Source organism: Cherax quadricarinatus, chromosome 37 (genome assembly GCF_038502225.1).
Source record: "Cherax quadricarinatus isolate ZL_2023a chromosome 37, ASM3850222v1, whole genome shotgun sequence".
NCBI classification, from domain to species: domain Eukaryota; kingdom Metazoa; phylum Arthropoda; class Malacostraca; order Decapoda; family Parastacidae; genus Cherax; species Cherax quadricarinatus.
This window is the reverse complement of record NC_091328.1, coordinates 4,797,472-4,815,877: the sequence shown is the minus strand read 5'-3', so window position 1 is coordinate 4,815,877 and position 18,406 is coordinate 4,797,472. Positions and strand designations below refer to the sequence as shown.

Here is an 18,406-nt window from a genome sequence, read left to right as displayed (position 1 = left end):
GAGCAGCTAGAACTATGCCCTGGAAAGCATCATATCGGCAACCATCACCACCTACCTGACCCCTAGTCAGGTCATTCCAGTTCAGCCCACCTAAGTAATTTTTCAGTCCTATGAAATCAGCCAAGCGAAAGTCAGGGACGGAGACTTGATTGCCATTATTAGGGGAATTCCATGATATGTTAAAACTGAGTGATTTGTGATCACTCTCCCCAAGCTCATCATTAACCTCAAGATTATTAATTAGTGTTTCCCTACTGGCAAGAACCAAGTCAAGGAGGTTATTTCCCCTAGTTGGCTCTGTCACAAACTGTTTTAAAAAACAATCCTGGATCGTATCAAGAAAGTCACCCGACTCTAAATTTCCTGTCAAATTGCTCCAGTCAATCTGTCTATAGTTGAAATCTCCCATTAGCACAACATTTTCGTATGTAGATGCCTTACGAATTTCGTCCCATAGAAGTTTACTGCACTCCCTATCAAGATTTGGGGCCCTGTAAATCACACCCAAAATTAGTTTTTCTCGGCCCTCGAGAAGCTGTAACCAAACAGATTCAGTGGCTGACGCTTCTAATTTAATATCTTGTCTAACACAACAATTTAAATTGTCTCTGACATACATCGCTACTCCACCACCTTTCCTGTTGACCCTGTCAGTGTGGAATAATTTATAGCCTTGTATGTGACATTCAGATGGCATCTCTCTATCTTTCAGATTGAGCCAGGTCTCTGTTATAGCAATAATATCTATGTTTCCTGCACAAGTTTATAATATAGGCCACACGGTTGTAAATTAATACTATTCTAGATTATACACCATAGGCTGACATATTTTGGAAATAAGACATGGGCCAACAGGCTTTGTGATAAGCTAAATCTTTTTAATTTAGTCTTGTACAGGAAGGTTCCTAGATGCTGATAAGGGGCTCTTGATCCAAGGAATTGGACTTGTCCTCCCCTTCCTTGGATCGAAGCTGATTGCCTTCTGTTACACCTGGTGCTGAATAAGCCCCCGGGGGTCTAGCGCCTTTCCCTTAAATGTAATCAAGATTATGTGCCTAGTCGAGGAGCCAAGAGCAGGAGGGGGGGAAGGGTGTTTGTTCAGGTAGTGGGTCATTAATTCCCCCTCCCCCAGGTTCATCTAACATAGGTGGTAGTTTGTGTTTTCGTTTTAATTGTAAGTGCACAACCCCTCAAGGAAGGTTCCTTGATGTTGATGAGGGGCTCTTGATCTTAGGAATTGGAGCTGTGCTCCAGTTCCCTGAATTAAGCCAAATACCTTCCACATCCCCCCCTCCCACAGGCGCTGTGTAATCCTACGGGTTTAGAGCTTCCCCTTGATTATAATAATGATATAAGTGCATAAACATCAATTTTGTATGTGCAAGGAAAAAAACACGTAGATTTTTTTTGTATATTTGTTCTATATCGCAAAAGCAAAATTTTTGGACACCAAAATGAGATAGTCGTCATCACTCTGGTAGCAATGAAGTAACTCGTGAGCACTTGCTTTTTTTTTAATAACCAGTTATAATACTTTATAAATTGTATACCTCTCACATGAATAAACTTTTAGTCATCTCACGAATAACAGTTCACATCGATTCGCTTCAACCTGGAACTTTTCCACGACTTTCTGAACACAGTGACACCCTTCGTGAAAATTGAGCCTGTGGATAGTGCAGCATCACACACACTACCTTTCCTTTCTGTCTAACTTTTTGAAAGTCAGAAATACCTTCAAATTTCAGGGCTACAGAAAATTCGCTGAAGACAATATCATCCCCATCTTTTCCCACTACGGCAAGAGTAATAAATTTGATGTCTTAAACGATTTTTCCATTAGGCCTAATACAATATGTAATACCGAGTTTCTTGCAGATGAGTGTAACACCGTTGATAACATTCACGAAAATTTCCCTCTTGCTTAGACTGCAGACGAAAAAACACTGCAGTTAACAACCTAGGAAAAACACTGACACCTAACGCATAATTTTTTTTTTTTGACCTGGTAGCCTAGCCAACAACATAATCTAGGCTCTCGAACTGACTCCATCAGTCAGAAAACCACTAGTGAAATGACCAGGTCAAACACCAGCAACCCTCACAACACAGAATAGACGTACAAGATTCCTTTTAAACGGTATAACAGACTACATTGTTGAAAGTACATCATACCTACGTACCAGACTCCTCAAGATAAGCATGGATGAAAAATTCACTTCCAAAACGCCTTCGAGGGAGAGGAAGCAGCACACATCGTGGACTACACACCATTATTATTATAATAGGGAAGCGCTAAACCCGGAGGATTATACAGCGCCTGTGGATAGGGAAGGGGGGTGGAAGGTATTCAGGATTAATTCAGGGAACTGGAGCACAGATCCAGTTTCATAGATAAGAGCCCCTCACCAGTGTCAAGGAACCTCCCTTGATGGGTACACACCTCCAGAACTCATCAGTGAAAACCACAAGGCTGGAAAAACTTTTTAAATCAGTCAAACAGACCCTTAACTAGTACTACAGAGCATCTTATGTGAATTGTAAATTAAAATTTGGAACGAATAATGGACATGGTTTGCGGAATGCTCCTAATAGGCTTTGAGTTTATTTTATTGCACCGTGTTGATGAGTTTCGTAATATATAAGCATCTCTAACGATAGCAGTAAGTTGTTTATGATAGTTGCAAATTGTTAATTGTAAATTGTTATTGATACAAATAAAGTGAGTGACGACAAACTTCAATATTCGAAGCGCTGAATAACGAGTGGGATCTTTAATGCTTTTTTTTTAAATCATATTAATCAATGGGCTTCTGGGTACGTCTTCTGGTGTACGTCTCTTGTACACTCGAGGCAGGTTTGTGTAAATCTGGCGTACAATATACGCCCAGGGGCGGATTGACTAAGAAACTAATGAGGCTTAGGCTTCAGGGCCCCTAATCCCGGAAGTTGCCCCAGAAGCGATTTTAGTCCACATTGCTTAAAATTTTTGAGTCTACTGTATGAGAAGGGGTTCCGAAGCGGCCCCCATAGCAGTTCAAGCTTCTGGGCCCCAAAATTGTAGGTCTGCCACTGTACAGTACGTCTATTCAATTGTACACGTCACACGTCAAGGTTCCCCTTCGCCCCGTCTCAAGATCGATACAATCATATTCTTAATCTGAGTGTTTAATGCAGTAATAATCGATAGTGTGACGCGTGGATAATTCACGTGAGATAATTATGTACTGCGATAATAAAAGCTAAGTATATCGTGTAATAAACGAGAGGTTCGTTGTGGTATATTACAAGTAACCAACTTGTGATATCAGTTGTTCGTCGTTGTTCAGGTTAGTTGTACAAGAAGGTAATGTAGATGACCTTCACGGCTACTACAACTAACCCATCCCTTTGGGTATGATCTACTTCCACTGGGAAATCCCGCCTACCAGTGACTATGTCCCGTCCCTTTCCACCTGACTTAGTACATAAACGCCAGCCTCCTTGCCTTTGCTCCAGAATCTTCGCGATTACGGTGCTCTTCACACCAACTCAAAGGCTGAGGGACTCGTCTTTTGTATATAGGTCTACTATCTTCAGATTATGTCCTAGAATCTGTATTGATAAGGTTTCGTTCGGATTTTTTAACCCCGGAGGGTTAGCCACCCAGGATAACCCAAGAAAGTCAGTGCGTCATCGAGGACTGTCTGACTTATTTCCATTGTGGTCCTCAATCTTGTCCCCCAGGATGCGACCCACACTAGTCGACTAACACCCAGGTACCTATTTGCTGCTAGGTGAAGCGGGAGCTTTAGCCACCAGGCCACCGGGCCACTGGATGGCGAAACGCCTACAGTAAAGATACCCAGATGTTGCACATGTCTCAGTTTTCATATTCAGGTTGATGAATAAGACACTTGTACAGCACTTTGGTAACTATTGTGGAAACATTTCGCCTTCCAGTCACTTCATCAGCCCAATACAAATTAGTAATGGTAGTAATAATTATAATGAAGAAAAACAGAATTTTCCAGCCTGCATCTGAGGCTGTTTAACCCTTTTGGTTGGTTGTGAATATTTCCATTCAGGAAATTTTTATTCTCCAGTGAGTGACCTGGCCTGGTGGCTAAAGCTCCCGCTTCACACACGGAGGGCCCGGGTTCGATTCCCGGCGGGTGGAAACATTTCGACACGTTTCCTTACACCTGTTGTCCTGTTCACCTAGCAGCAAATAGGTACCTGGGTGTTAGTCGACTGGTGTGGGTCGCATCCTGGGGGACAAGATTAAGGACCCCAATGGAAATAAGTTAGACAGTCCTCGATGACGCACTGACTTTCTTGGGTTATCCTGGGTGGCTAACCCTCCGGGGTTAAAAATCCGAACGAAATCTTATCTTATCTTATCTTATCTCAGCAGCAGAACATGAAGTGTTGGCGAACTGGGGTCCTCATCCTCATCATCACTGTCACCTCGCTCATGGCCACACAGGTGGAACTCCCTGGAACTGGTGACCTCCCTGGGATTGATGATGACCTGGTGGTGCAGGTGGGCAGGATGCTGACACAGGTAATAGAGCAACTTCTACCCAGTTGTCACCTGTTATTGGTGGATCACACGCATCGTAGTGAACTACTGCCTCAGCTGATAAGGTGAGAATCTCTGCGCTTGAGAAATAATAGCGAAAATAAAAATGAAGTGTCTAAATCACATTTGTTACCGTGCACTTTCGTAGATGTGCTGGATGTGGGTATGAAATTTCAGGTTCCAGTCAAGGTGACAAAAATTTTTTTTTTGGCACTCGGTGTGTCTTGTTATGTTAGGTTGGATATTTAAAGCTCGGTTTCCAAGCAGCATGTAGTAGGTTTTGTCGATTTTGAGGGTGAGTTTATTGGTCCTCATCCACGTAGATATTTTTAGTAGCTCGTCGTTGTCGGATTTGAGTGGGACAAGACATAAGTAGTGTCGTCTGCAAATAGAATAGGTTTAAGGAGATGAGATACATTGGGGAGATCATTGATGTAAATGAGAAATAGCAAAGGGCCAAGGACACTGCCTTGGGGCACTCCTGTGGCTACAGGCTAAGTAGACGAAGTTACAGTTTGTGGAAACATACTGGTGTCTATTGCTAAGATAAGATTTTATGTATGCAAAGGTATGTCCTCTGACACCATAATGTTCTAGTTTAAAGTGCATGATATTGTGGTCCACAGTATCGAATGCCTTCCGCAGGTCTACGAATTCCCAGAGAATAATAATTTTTTCAAGCGCTGCTAGGTAATGAGGCACTTGGCTCAGATTTTTTTTTGACTTAGTTATAGATGATAGTAGCAAGCAGTTGTTCATAGTGTTTATTAAGTCTGCTACTTGAGGGTCATCTGCTAGGACGAGGTTTATGCTGGAGTCACCAGCAAACACAAGGTGGTGTTTATTCATCTCTGAATCAATTACGTTTTTTAGGTTGTCACTGAATGTTTAAGAATTTGTGAGGTAACCTGTACACTGCTCCAACTCGAATAGGGTTTTGTGGGGTGTTAGCTAAGAATTTTGTGAATATATATTCAGCATTCTCATCCCTGGTGGAAGTAGATTTAATACATTCTAATTCGTCAGAATAGTAGATAGCAGTACCACCACCTAATTGCTCAGACCTACAGTTATGTATGGCTGTGTAACCAGGTAAGACAAAGGGTGTTAAGTCATGTTTGAGCCAGGTTTCACTAAGAATAACAATGTTAACATTCAGAAAACTAAGTAGAGCCAAGAGATCATTATGGTGTTTACTCAATGATCTAACATTATAACTGAATACTGTTGCTCTTGGTGACACTGGGTACAGTTATTACCTGACTTGCTGTGTAATATTGGCAGTTGTTTACAGGATTATTATTGCCGTTTAACAAGAGATTATCTGGATCGATATTTGTATTCAAAAGACTGATTTTGGAAGCGTTGGTAGGAGAATTTAAGTGTGTACTAGTAATAGGTAAACAGAGGATATAGCTCTTGTAATTACTGAAATTAAAAGTAATAACTAGTAACAAGAGTGAGTATATGAAAAGCAAAAAAAAAAAAAATGATTTAAGTATAATACACTACTTAACCTACATATTAAGTGTATCATATATGTACTTGGGGGTGGTGGTGACTAGTGATACAGTAGGTGTTTCAGGTATATATCTGGTGCGGGAGTGGTAGTGGTGGAGGCAGGACGAACGATGACCATGGAGGAGTCAGCCAGGACTCAGCTGCTGCTGCAGAAACACCCATCACTGAAGTGTAGTGCTCTCCTCATCTTCCTTGACAGCGGTAGTGTCAACCAGGAGGAGTCTGACGGCTGGAACTCCACCAGTCTTGTGTTCAGGTGAACGTTTTTAATTCTTTATGAAAAATATATTCTGATGTTTACTTAAAGTCGAATAAAATGTATTTAGCTGCAGCTATTATCAAACTGAAATATTTATAGGAAATTATAGGATCTACAAACGATAAGCTATTACATAGACAGAATATACAATGGTGTGTCTCGGTATATAAATACCAGGAGTATATTTCAATACTCTCTCAGGGATTAAGTAATTTTGATGTCAGTGATTAGATTTTAGATTTTGCCACCGAAGTGGCTAGTTTATTGTGCACCCCATATCCATCCTGAGGACGGTAGCGCAAGAACATATGGATACAAAAAAAGGCCTGGGAACTAGGCCTCAAAGGGTTAACAGGAGTACATGTGGATTTATATCTACATATCTATAGTTCATTTATCTGGTATCTTATTTTCAGTAATAAGATATCTTGACATGTCACATAAGTTATTATACTGTCTATCTCTGTACTCCTCATTAAGTGGACAATTAAGCACATAGTTCAATTCAATTCAATTCAATTCAAAGTTCAAGACAGTGACTATATGCCTGATCACATAATTTATATTTAGTTTGATCATTATCTGTGTGTCTGCCAAACTGCCAGAAGCACTTGTAACCAAGCCTAAGCCTGGCCACTACAACATCAGTCAGTACTTGTAACCAAGCCTAAGCCTGGCCACTACAACATCAGTCAGTACTTGTAACCAAGCCTAAGCCTGGCCACTACAACATCAGTCAGTACTTGTAACCAAGCCTAAGCCTGGCCACTACAACATCAGTCAGTGTTCACATTGCAAGTTGCTCCATAAACATACTTATCTACGTTCATGTTATAGTGGGTTATAGATCTACTCAGGCTTCTAATTGCATTCCTATAACAATCATTTTCATTATTTACTTCTCTCCTAATATTATTCCTAATGCTAGACACAGTTATACCAAAGTTATATTCTACATTCTCCTTCTGAGTACTTTTCTTGGCTAACATATCAACTTTATCATGAATGAGTAATCCAATGTGTGATGGGATCCCTAATATTTGTACATTAATTCCTTTGTCCCGGATTTGTGAGTATCTATACTTGGCTTCTCCAATGAGCGTGTTGTTGGAGTCATTATGTGATTCAAGAGCATTCAGTGATGACATAGAAAAAGTAACGATGATAGAGTCAAGCTCAGTGTCATAAGCTAGCTTTAGCGCCATTAGGATTGCAAACAATTCAGTTTGCAGTGTAGACGCCCAGTTGTTAATTCTTATGCCTAGTTCAACAAGTTTATTATCGTTCTTAACTAGGGAGGTGACAACAAGAGCAGATGCAGCCCTGCCAGAAGACTCCTGTTTAGATCCATCAGTGTATATAACTTGTGATAACTTATTACTACCAGCTAGGCTAGAAATTTCTTCTTGAGCAGTTGCTTTAACAAGTGATTTGAGGAAGGGATTACTAGCAATGAGCTTCTTGGGAGGGACTTGCAGATATGTGATATTAAATGAACACATCTTCCATGGAGGGGTGAAATGCTCTTGTTATCTACAGTGATACAGTTCATACAGGTTATAAAACTTAATGCAATTGCACGTTTTCACAATCCATTGAGATCTGTGTGTATTTACTTCGAGACAGTAAGATTCATATATGTGAATAGCAGCCTAAATAAGAAAAATTTTCATATTGTGACTGGCTGAAAGTCTTCAGAAATTCTTCATAAAAATCCCGATTTGAAATCTTTAATGTCCATATTTTTTAAAATGTGGATGGAGGTAAAAACAATCACAGACGGATGCTAGCAGCTTTCATGTCCTTCTGAGAATGTATGTAAGACTTGAAGACTCTGGTGTATGTAGTAGTTACTGCCTTCGCAAACTGAGTTAATAATTTTTTCTTTACAAAATTATCTGTACATTTATTTGTATTTATTCTAGATAAATAAAACTGGACTCAAGATTAGCGGAAGTTTTATCCAGCGGATTGCAGCTTCATTATTATAATTTTTAATATTAAATTATCTGTATTACTGACTCGGCTGCTTAATCTTTTAACGATTAATCAGTGGTGGTCCAGGGTCTGATCAACCAGGCTATTACTACTGGCCGCATGTAAACCGACGTACGAACCACAGCCCGGCTGGTCAGGTACTGACTTCAAGTCAGGTACTGACTTCAAGTACCTGTCCAGCGCGTTCTTGAAGACAACCAGGAGTCTATTTATGTATGAAAGAAAAATAAACTTCAAAAATCCTGTGAAAACGAACTCCGCGACTCGCTGACAGGTTCCTGGAGTGGTGTGGGTTGTGGCAATACCCGGAGCTGCGTGTGGTGATGGTGGGTCCGAGATCAGCAGCGAAGACCGTGCTCCTTCAACACTCACTTCGTAATACGCTACATGCACTCTACCTCGCAATCGACGATGGCATTCTCCAACATACTCGACAAGACCTATCATCGAAAGCATGGTTAAAGAAGGCTTCCAGAAGAGGTAAGGTGGACACGAAGCAAAAGTGGATAAGCCACAACCTGAATTAATGCACACTTCGATGTCACACTGAAGAATGTGCAGCGGGGAAACCAGTAAAGATTGAATTATCACCAATCCTACCATAATCTAAAAATTCTGCAAGACATATTTAGGCCACAGGAAGTGTATTACATAAGGCATATCCCCTCAAGGGAGGTTCCTTGACGCTGGTGAGGGGCTCTTGATCCAGGGAATTGGATCTGTGCTCCGGTTCCCTGAATTGAGTCTGAATACCTTCCATCCCACCCACATGCGCTGTATAATCCTACGGGTTTAGCGATCCCCCATGATTATGCTTATATAATAATTACACAAGGCACAATTCTTGAACAAGTCATGCCTTTCCCATTCTCTATACGTGGATTTTGCTCATTGATCATCACCACGTTGAGGTACTAAGCTATGTCAGGATTAAGATGTAATAATAGTTTATTGCCGCCATAGAGGACACAAATTATATAAATATTGTTGGAACCCAATGGAAATAAGTCACTCTGTCTGACTTTTTTGGGTTATCCTAGGTTCTCTACACATATGCTGCTATGTATGATAATTCTATGTAACTGTATTTGTGTATACCTGAATAAATTTACTTACTTATTCGGTCCGAGAAGTCCCAACGGGGAAAAACACACCGAGGGCCCTTACACCCACCCAAAACACAAACACTCACCCGGGTTGGCGAAGGTGGTTGGAAGATACTTCTTAATTGATCGATATACCCTTCAGGGAAGAAGTAGGTAGTTTATACTGTTAGTACACTAATATTAGGATTATTGAGGCAACTGTAGATAATAATGTAGACCTAAGACCTTAACATAGGTAGTAATAGGCCAAATGTAGGCAAACACTAGGTTAAGTTAGCTAGGGAGAACTGGCAGCCCAAGTTTGAACAACGAGGCGTGGATCTCGAAGACGCCAGAGCTTTCTTCTATGACTAGACACCATCTGAACAACATGTGCCTTGATCAGCAGGCAGCGCCCCCACATGTCTTCACATATTAGACCTGGGGAAATCTGGTGGAGGCACCTCGATGTACCATAGATGACCTCCTCCGTCAGGCCCATACAGTAAGACAAGACCTCCACTTTTTCTTAGGATTCTGGCTAGTGTCGGGAAAGTTGCGAATGAGTTGAGCTGTAGGCCTTTATGCAGCTGGCAGTGCATGCCCAGTACGTACCAGTGTCTCTTGTCTACCTAGAAGCTAGTGTCACTTTCTGCATAGTATTCTAGGGGATTCACCCCCCCCCCTTGGAAATAGGAATTTCTGAGGTGCAGGCAGGTCACTAATAACGATTGAATATTGCAGGAATTAAGGCTCCCAGTTGCACGTGGTTTCTGAGGGGAAGTCCAAAGGGGCTAAGCTTAGGGAGGTGGAAGACCAGAATAAATTCTACATCACCAAGTAAGTTAGTCCTTTAAACGTGCATGCAGGCGAGATTTCTTGCAACATCAGTCATTTATAAAAATCTGTCCTATAAGCCACTTGTGAGGCTGAGGTACCGACCTCAGAGCTCGGTGTCAACAGAGCTTGCCAGGGTAGGCGACTCACTTGGAGGTAGTCCAGACAAATTTTCACAAATATGAAAGCCAATTTATTTTTACATACACGTAAAAATGTAAAATATAAACTATATTCAATTAATAAAACACTTTAAGCTGGGTCACTTGCCCCTCTCACACTGTTAAGCTCTAAGTTGTAGTTTAGGTGTATATCAAGTATAACATGTAGACTATACGGCGGCTTGTAGACTACTGTGATCTCAGAGCTTAGTAGTGTTCCTTCTCCTCGGGAAAAATCCAGACATCTTTCATGATATCTGCACTTTCTTCCATTGTATTATGTTCATACATTTACGAATAATTCAAATGCATAAACGTAATGATATACAACGAATATAACTACCCTGTATAGGCTGTTAACATTAGTGTTTATTTCTCTAGGTGAGGAAGCAAAATTAAGAGTGTACAAACGGTGTTTGTACTGTAAGCGAGGCAATCCCGGTGTCCAGTTCCTCCAGCAGTCAAATCTCTCCTACAGCATCCAGAAAGGAGAGACGTTTCCTGGTTTGTATTATCACAGTCAGCCTCGCAGTGCTCTGAGTAAAAGCCAGTTTCGAGGCATTGAAAATAAAGTGTGCGTAAATTTTCACTGGGAAAGCCCTAAACTCTTAAGTCACACAGCTCCTAGGAAATGGGCGGTGTTGGAGACAATCAGGTTTGAGAAAGGGATGGGTAGTTCCATTTCCTTGGTTCAGTAACCTTTCTTCAGAATCAATACATCCCCATCAAAGGGAAGTTTGTGTAAAAGATCACTAATTAACCTGTACTATTGATCAGCTCACAATCCATAAGCTTGATAACGAGGCAAAGTAGGGCTGCAGTGGCGTACTTTCCGTGGCTGGCAACGCTTGTGATTGCTTCATGCGAAGTTTACTAGGCCTCCCTGCCCAGTAGTGTAACCCCCCTTGAGTCACTGAAGTATTTGATAATTTTGTGTTCTTGCATCCCCTCAAAGAAGGTTCCTTGATGCTGGTGAGGGACTCTTGATCTAGGAAATTGGATCTGTGCTCCAGTTCCCTGAATACCTTCCACGTCTCCCCCCCCCACAGGAGCTATATAATCCTACGGGTTTAGTGCTTCCCCTTGATTATTATTATACTAAATGTGTTCCTGCAGACGTGCTGGCGAACATGAATGGCCACAAAGTCCAGGTAGTCGTGATGCCTTACTTTCCTTTTACTGACTACGAGCGGCGAGGTGATCCTGGCATCACCCCGGTCACTCCTCGTGACTCTCTGGATGTCCGTATTCTCAACACCCTCGCTGCTCATTTCAATTTCACGTACGTAGTTTTCATTTTCCTGTCGTGCGTGGAAACGTTGAGCATGTGTCCTTACCGTTGTTGTCCCTGTTTACCTAACAGTAACTTCGTACCTGGGTGTTAGCCGACTTTTATGGATCGCATCCTTGAGGAGAGGATTAAAAGAACCCCAACGGAAATAAGCTAAACTAATGACGTGGCTTATTGGGTTAATCTATGTTGCTAATTCTCCGGGTTAATAATCAGAACAAAACATTTTATGTAGTTTTTGTCATGTGTTATCTCGACGCATTCTCAATGAAATTTTAGATTTAGCGGTTCAATAAGCTTTAGCAGTTGGATACTAGCCATGAACGATTAAAAAGCAATCCTTGCTAGAAGATATGATGTTCTTTTGGTAGTTTTTGACAGAATTTACAGCTGAGGACCCGTTAGCCTATATAAGATCATTTCAAAGACCATGCCTAATATACTACTACCCTTAGACTGGGACCCATACGAGTCTACTGACATCCAGGTACCTACCGACTGATAAAGATAAGAAATGTAAGGAGACTTGCACATATGTCTCGCCCAGCCTAGAAAATTCCACCTTCAGTTGAGAATGGGAACTCCTAACTTGTCTGGTGTCTTAGGTACGAAATGCGAGAGCCTGCTGACAGACAGTGGGGACTGCTCGGGAAAGAAGGTAACTGGACAGGTATCGTGGGCGAACTACAACACCACCGAGCGGACCACTCAACACTGCTCATTCCTAACTATGTCAGAAGTCGAATCATTCAGTTCTGTAAGCTCTACTCCCGCGACCCAATGGTCATAGTCTCCCTCAAGCCACAACCTCATCCTCGTCACCTCTCAATCATCAGGCCTTTTCCAGGTACCAGCGCTGTATAGCCCTTGTGGCTTAGCACTTCTTTTTGATTATAATAATAATCCAGGTACCAGCGAAAAGGATTTCTTATAGTTCTCATTAAAATATATTCCAGGTGCTTGATGATCAATAGTTCTGAATCAGTTTTTAGGTATTTTATGACGAATCATTTTCTATGTTCTATGTTTCTTTGTTCAGCTACCTCTGTGTGACGTGCACTCTTTTTCTAGTGGTTTATTGGAGCGTGATTCATGTTAGTTGCTTTTGGTATAAATTATTTCTCACTTCTGCATTTACTTGTCAGTAAATATACGGCAACTAGTGGAGCATCACAGCCGTCTCCCACCGAGGTAGGGTGACCCATAAAATGAAATAAATTCACCATGATTCTGTTGAATTATGGTGAATGTATTTCCCCCTTTTTGGGTCGCCTTAGCTTGGTGTGGGAGACACCCGATGTGTTAAAATAAACTGAATTACTTACTAGACAGCCTTTCTTAGGTTTGGTGTGGCAGATACTACTGTTGAGCTTGGTATGTTGGAGTGTTGCTTTCTGGGTGATGCAGAAAGTGTGGACCTGGCTGCTGGGTGGAAGTGGCCTCAAGCTAGGCTCATCCCTCTACTTCAGCTGGTCAGTCCTCCTGGAAAACGCACGAGACAATATGCCCCACAATCTGATGGCTCGGGTGAGAGACTGGCTTATGGCTACAATTCTGGATTCTATAAGACTGAGAGCATAGGGCTTCTTTTTTCTTCTATTGATTTATTTATAATTAAAAGATTAAAGATTCTTTATTTCAGCATGATAATGTTTGTACATATGTGGGAGACATTTAGGTGTGCACGCAGAAAACCCCTTAGTATGCAGAGCATTTCAATGCAGCACTTTGTGACCCTTTTGAGTTTACCGCTTAATTTTTGTAATAAACATATATAATATGAAAATATTCAATCTGTGTTGGCTTTGGCAGGTGTTAGTGGGTTGGTGGCTGGTGGTTTGCCTGGTGGTGTCCTCAGCATACAGGTCATCATTAATATCACACCTCACCGTCCAGGAGTACTCCAGGCCAATCAACTCCTTCCAGGACCTCTTGAAGCGTCCTGGATGGACCTGGGGCGCCATGGAGGATATGCGCACGAGCATTTATCGCAACTTCTTCATGGAGAGCGGCCCTCTCATGCGGTATATTTACGACAGATTTGAGGTGAGTGTCTAATTTCTAGCAACTAGCTCCTCACGCTAAATACAACAAATTCTCGATTTTCCATGCGAAAACTTGAGAATGTCTCTTCTAGTCGGTTTCAAACCTTGCCACGATGCCCTGGGGCATGTTGGCAAAAGCTCTTGCTTCACATGGTGATGTCCGGGTTCGATTCCCGGCAAAGGGGTGGAAACATCGGACGTGTTTCTTGACACCAGTTGTCTATGTTCACCCATCGGTAAAATGCGTACCTGGGTGTTAGTCGACTGGTGCTGGTCGCATCCTGGGACAAAACTGACCTAATTAGCCCGAAATGCTCTGCATGACAAACTGCTTTCTATATATTAGTATCACTGATGTCAGCCAGGCCTGTATACCTTGTTCTTGTAGTAAATATATATTATTATTATTATTATTGCCAACTGGTGTATCAGTTAGTTTAATATGTTTATTATGCACCCCATACCCATCCTGTGGGCGGTAGTCAAAAAGATTACAGAGGTACATAATTGGTCCAGGGACTGGACTCCAAAGTTTTGATAGCTGAGCAAGTTACAGAGGTAATGAACTCAAAATTTACAAAGGTAATGAACTCAAAATTTACAAAGGTAATGAACTCAAAATTTACAAAGGTAATGAACTCACAATTTACATTATTATTATAATCAAGGGGGAAGCGCTAAACCCGGAGGATTATACAGCGCCTGGGGGGGGGGATATGGAAGGCATTCAGGCTTAATTCGGGGAACTGGAGCACAAATCCAATTCCCTAAATCAAGAGCCCCTCACCAACATCAAGGAACCTTCCTTGAGGGGTCACAATTTACAAAGGTAATGAACTCCAGGTAGGTCTAGTCACAATCATGACAAGTTACAAAGTTATTTACAGATTACAGAGGTACGTAATGGGTCCAGGGACTGGGCCCCAAAGTTTTGATAGCTGAACTAGGTACAAAGATAATGAACTCAAGTTACAAAGGTAATGAATCCTGTAAGAATGGTTACTTACGTTTATACATGGCTACAATCATGAACAAATTATAGCGTAATGAGTAATTCACACTTCCACACCCGGTCACAACTGTAGTGAGTTATTGGTGCAAATATTGATTGTTGAGTCACACACACACACACAACTGTTAAAGCTATATTCCATTTTATATCTGTATTTTTAAAATTTGGTAATGTTTCAAATACTTTTTCTGAGATCAGTTTTTTTGTGGTGTGTAGATGGCTTTTTAATATCGCATATAATTAGGTATTATAGCTTGGGAAAGTGCTAAACCAGTATGGATAATACTGCATATAGGATTATTATAATCAAGGGGAATGCTAAACCCATAGGATTATGCAGTGCCTGGGGGGGGGGATGTGGAAGGCATTCAGGCTTAATTCGGGGAACTGGAGCACAGATCCAATTCCCTAAATCGAGAGCCCCTCACCAACATCAAGGAACCTTCCTTGAGGGGTTAATCCGGGGAGATTAGGCTAGTTTCGTCCCCAGGCTGCGATTCACACAAGTCGGCTAATAACCCAGATACCTTTTGTACTGCTAGGTGAAGAGGGACAGCAGGTGTCTTAAGGGAACATGCTCCAGTTTCTATCCATACCGTGGATTGAACCACGGACCTGAGCTGAGTGCCTTGAGGCACAGGGAGGCTTAGGAGGATACCTTCTTAAGTGATATAGCAACTGCAAAACCAAATTTTTCTCTAGTTTGTACATGGAAGGGGCATTCTCGAAGACCTCCAACAACAGTAGTGCCTAGTGACTTGGTCGCATTTTTACTTGCAACAGATCCAAGAGCTGGAAAAGGGACTAGAGAAGGTGCTCAAAGGTAGTTACTCCTTCGTCACATGGAAGAACATGGTGAAGCCGTTGATGACACCTTACACCAACACTCGGGGACAACATCCATTTCATATCAGCACAACAGAGTACTTCTATCTGATGGGTTTCAGCTGGGCATTCAGGTATGAAGGCTCTTGATTCAAAGAGTTGGACTTGTCCTTCCCTTTATGTCTCAACCTGATTGTCTCCCATTTCCCAGGCACTGACTCCAGTGGGTTTAATGCTTTCCTTGAATATGAGACGTGTGAATATATTGTCCACCTCTGGTGCCAGTTATGAGGACTGTCTCGAATTAGCTTATCAATGTCATTTTAATATTTCTGTCTGGGACTGGGCCAGGAATCAAGTAATCCCATATACTGTATATATATTTTTGAAGATAATTTATTTTATTGGCAGAATCATGTATGTATTAAAACAATATTTTAGCTTTTCATAAGTTGGATGGGAACTAAGAATATAACAGGGATTCCTGCCTCTGAATCACCATACTGAAATGGTAGATCCCTCAAGGGAGGTTCCTTGATGCTGGTGATAGGCTCTTGGTTCTAATTTAAATGCTTCTCATCCTTCTAGGTGCAGCCAGTGTGATCCATACAGGTTTAGCACCCCTCCCCTCACATACACTGCTAATAAGATGGATAAATTGGCAGCCCTTGGGTCTGACCCAAAGGCTGTATCACCCAGTAGGGGTCACACTGCACCTGAGGAAAGGGGAAAGGCCCAGTAGTGATCACACTGCACCTGGGTAATGGAAGGCAATCAGGTTTGATCCAAGGTTGGGGAGGACAAGTCCAATTTCATGGATCAAGACCTATCCGTCATATTATTATTATTATAATCAAGGGGAAGCGCTAAACCCGGAGGATTATACAGCGCCTGGGGAGGGATGTGGAAGGCATTCAGGCTTAATTCAGGGAACTGGAGCACAGATCCAATTTCCTAAATCAAGAGCCCCTCACCAACATCAAGGAACCTTCCTTGAGGGGCCTATCCATCATAAATCAACCTTTTAAGCAAATGAAATTAAAGATTGCTGATCTAGATGAACCTTGACATATCACTGTTATCATGGGGGAGTGCTAAACCCATAGGATTATACAGCACATGTGGGGGGCAGGGGGGTATTCAGGCTCAATCCAGGGAACTGGAGCACAGATCCAATTCCCTAGATCAAGAGCCCCTCAGAAGCATCAAGGAACCTCCCTTGAGGGGAACCTTGGCACAGAACCTGTTTCTCGAATACATTTGTGTTAAATAACATGCATCCACCAGCATCTTAATTTAAATTTTTTTCAACAGGAAGGGAGCGCCTTTCCGTCATCGTTTTGCAAAAATGATCCAACGACTAATCGAGGCAGGGCTAGTGAACCAGTGGCTGGAAGATGTCCTGGCTAGAAAAAAAAGCATTACTGGAAAAGGGACTGGTTCATACCAAATGGTGAGAGCAGTTTAAAAAAAAAAAAAAAATAAACATCCAACTGCAAATAAGTCTAGCACATATCCTATGTGTGGTATTAAAAGATGGGAGTTGTCACAGTGACTTTTTGTTAGTGACAGCTCTTTTGGGAGAGTCTGCGGAAAAGTTGCAAAGGTTGGTGGACAAGTTTGGAAGGGTATGTACGAGTAGGAAATTAAGTGAACATAGGGCAAGGTGAAGAGGGTAACAAAGATCTTCCAATAAATCTCATTTTCTAGAAGTAAATTCACAGATATTTGGGAATGACTGTCAGTAAATGGGTCTATGAAAGGCAAGATGAACCACAAAATAGTTTTTGAGGTGGAAAAAGGAATGTACCAGAGTATGGTGGTGCCAACAAAGATGATAAATTATTATAATCATGGGGGAGCACTAAACCTGTAGGATTACAGTAGATGTGGGGGGGGGGGTTAGAATGGAAGGTATTCAGGCTAAATTCAAGGAACTGGAGCACAGATCCAATTCCCAAGATCAAGAGCCCCTCACCAGCATCAAGGAATCTTCCTTGAGGGATCAAGGGTGGTAAAGGCAGTGAGGATATTTGAAAGCAATGAGTGGTGTGAATATTATACAAATTACTTTGACCATGGACATTAATATATGTGGTCACCAAAGGTATAATTGAGAAAACTGAGGAGTGGTTAAGTTGGTTTGGTCATTTAGAGGATGTAGGATAGGATGATGTATAAACAAGGGGTGGAAGGTACGAGGGGTAGGACTCGTCCCAGGGATGTTTGGAATGAGGATTATTTATTAAGGAAGTGGTAAACTTTCTCAAAGCTTTCCTAGGGTGACACCTATTCCTTCCTTGCACCCTATATTTATACACTCTCCTGGTCATCTTATTTTCCTCCATCCTGTCCAAATCATCTCAATAACCCCTCAGCACACTTTAGCAATACTTTTGATAACCCCACACCTAAACTCAAACCCTGAACTCTGCATAACATTCACATCACACATTGCCCTTTAACACATCACTGCCTCCAGCCCCCTTGTTGCAATGTTTAAATACTAATTAACACCATCTGTGTCCCACCAAGGTAAGGTTAAAACCAGTGCTTCATACTCACTCCTTGTGTCTATTGAAAAGGTTTTTTGTCTCCATAGATGGCTCAATGCACCACTCGACTTTTTTATACGGTCAAGTCCATGGGTCACCTCGTCTTTCAGACCCAGCAGCCAAAAAGTCTACTCCCAAATACTCAAACACATTTACTTCCTCCAGTCTGATATTTAATCATTCATTCCCTAGTTTTCACTTTCATCACCTTACTCTATCCTATGTTTACTGAATTTCCTTTTACATACCTTCA

The 18,406-nt window shown here is 41.7% G+C and overlaps 1 protein-coding gene across 1 annotated transcript; it reads left to right on the top strand.

Moving 5' to 3' along the window:
* Positions 1-10,810: 10,810 nt before the first annotated feature.
* LOC128704132 (glutamate receptor ionotropic, kainate 2-like) lies at positions 10,811-13,774 on the top strand. The gene is made up of 5 exons (XM_053799188.2): positions 10,811-10,929; positions 11,542-11,707; positions 12,322-12,563; positions 13,059-13,243; positions 13,529-13,774. Exons 2-5 carry the CDS (start codon positions 11,556-11,558, stop codon positions 13,772-13,774), a joined length of 825 nt encoding a protein of 274 aa, XP_053655163.2. The 5' UTR covers positions 10,811-10,929; positions 11,542-11,555.
* Positions 13,775-18,406: the final 4,632 nt, after the last annotated feature.

Bases quoted from the DNA above. Each gene is read 5' to 3' on its own strand.
- LOC128704132 (XM_053799188.2), top strand. From the start codon at position 11,556: ATGAATGGCCACAAAGTCCAGGTAGTCGTGATGCCTTACTTTCCTTTT. The intron at 11,708-12,321 runs GTACGTAGTTTT...CTGGTGTCTTAG, and splicing joins GCTGCTCATTTCAATTTCAC to GTACGAAATGCGAGAGCCTG. The intron at 13,244-13,528 runs GTGAGAGACTGG...TGGCTTTGGCAG, and splicing joins CCCACAATCTGATGGCTCGG to GTGTTAGTGGGTTGGTGGCT.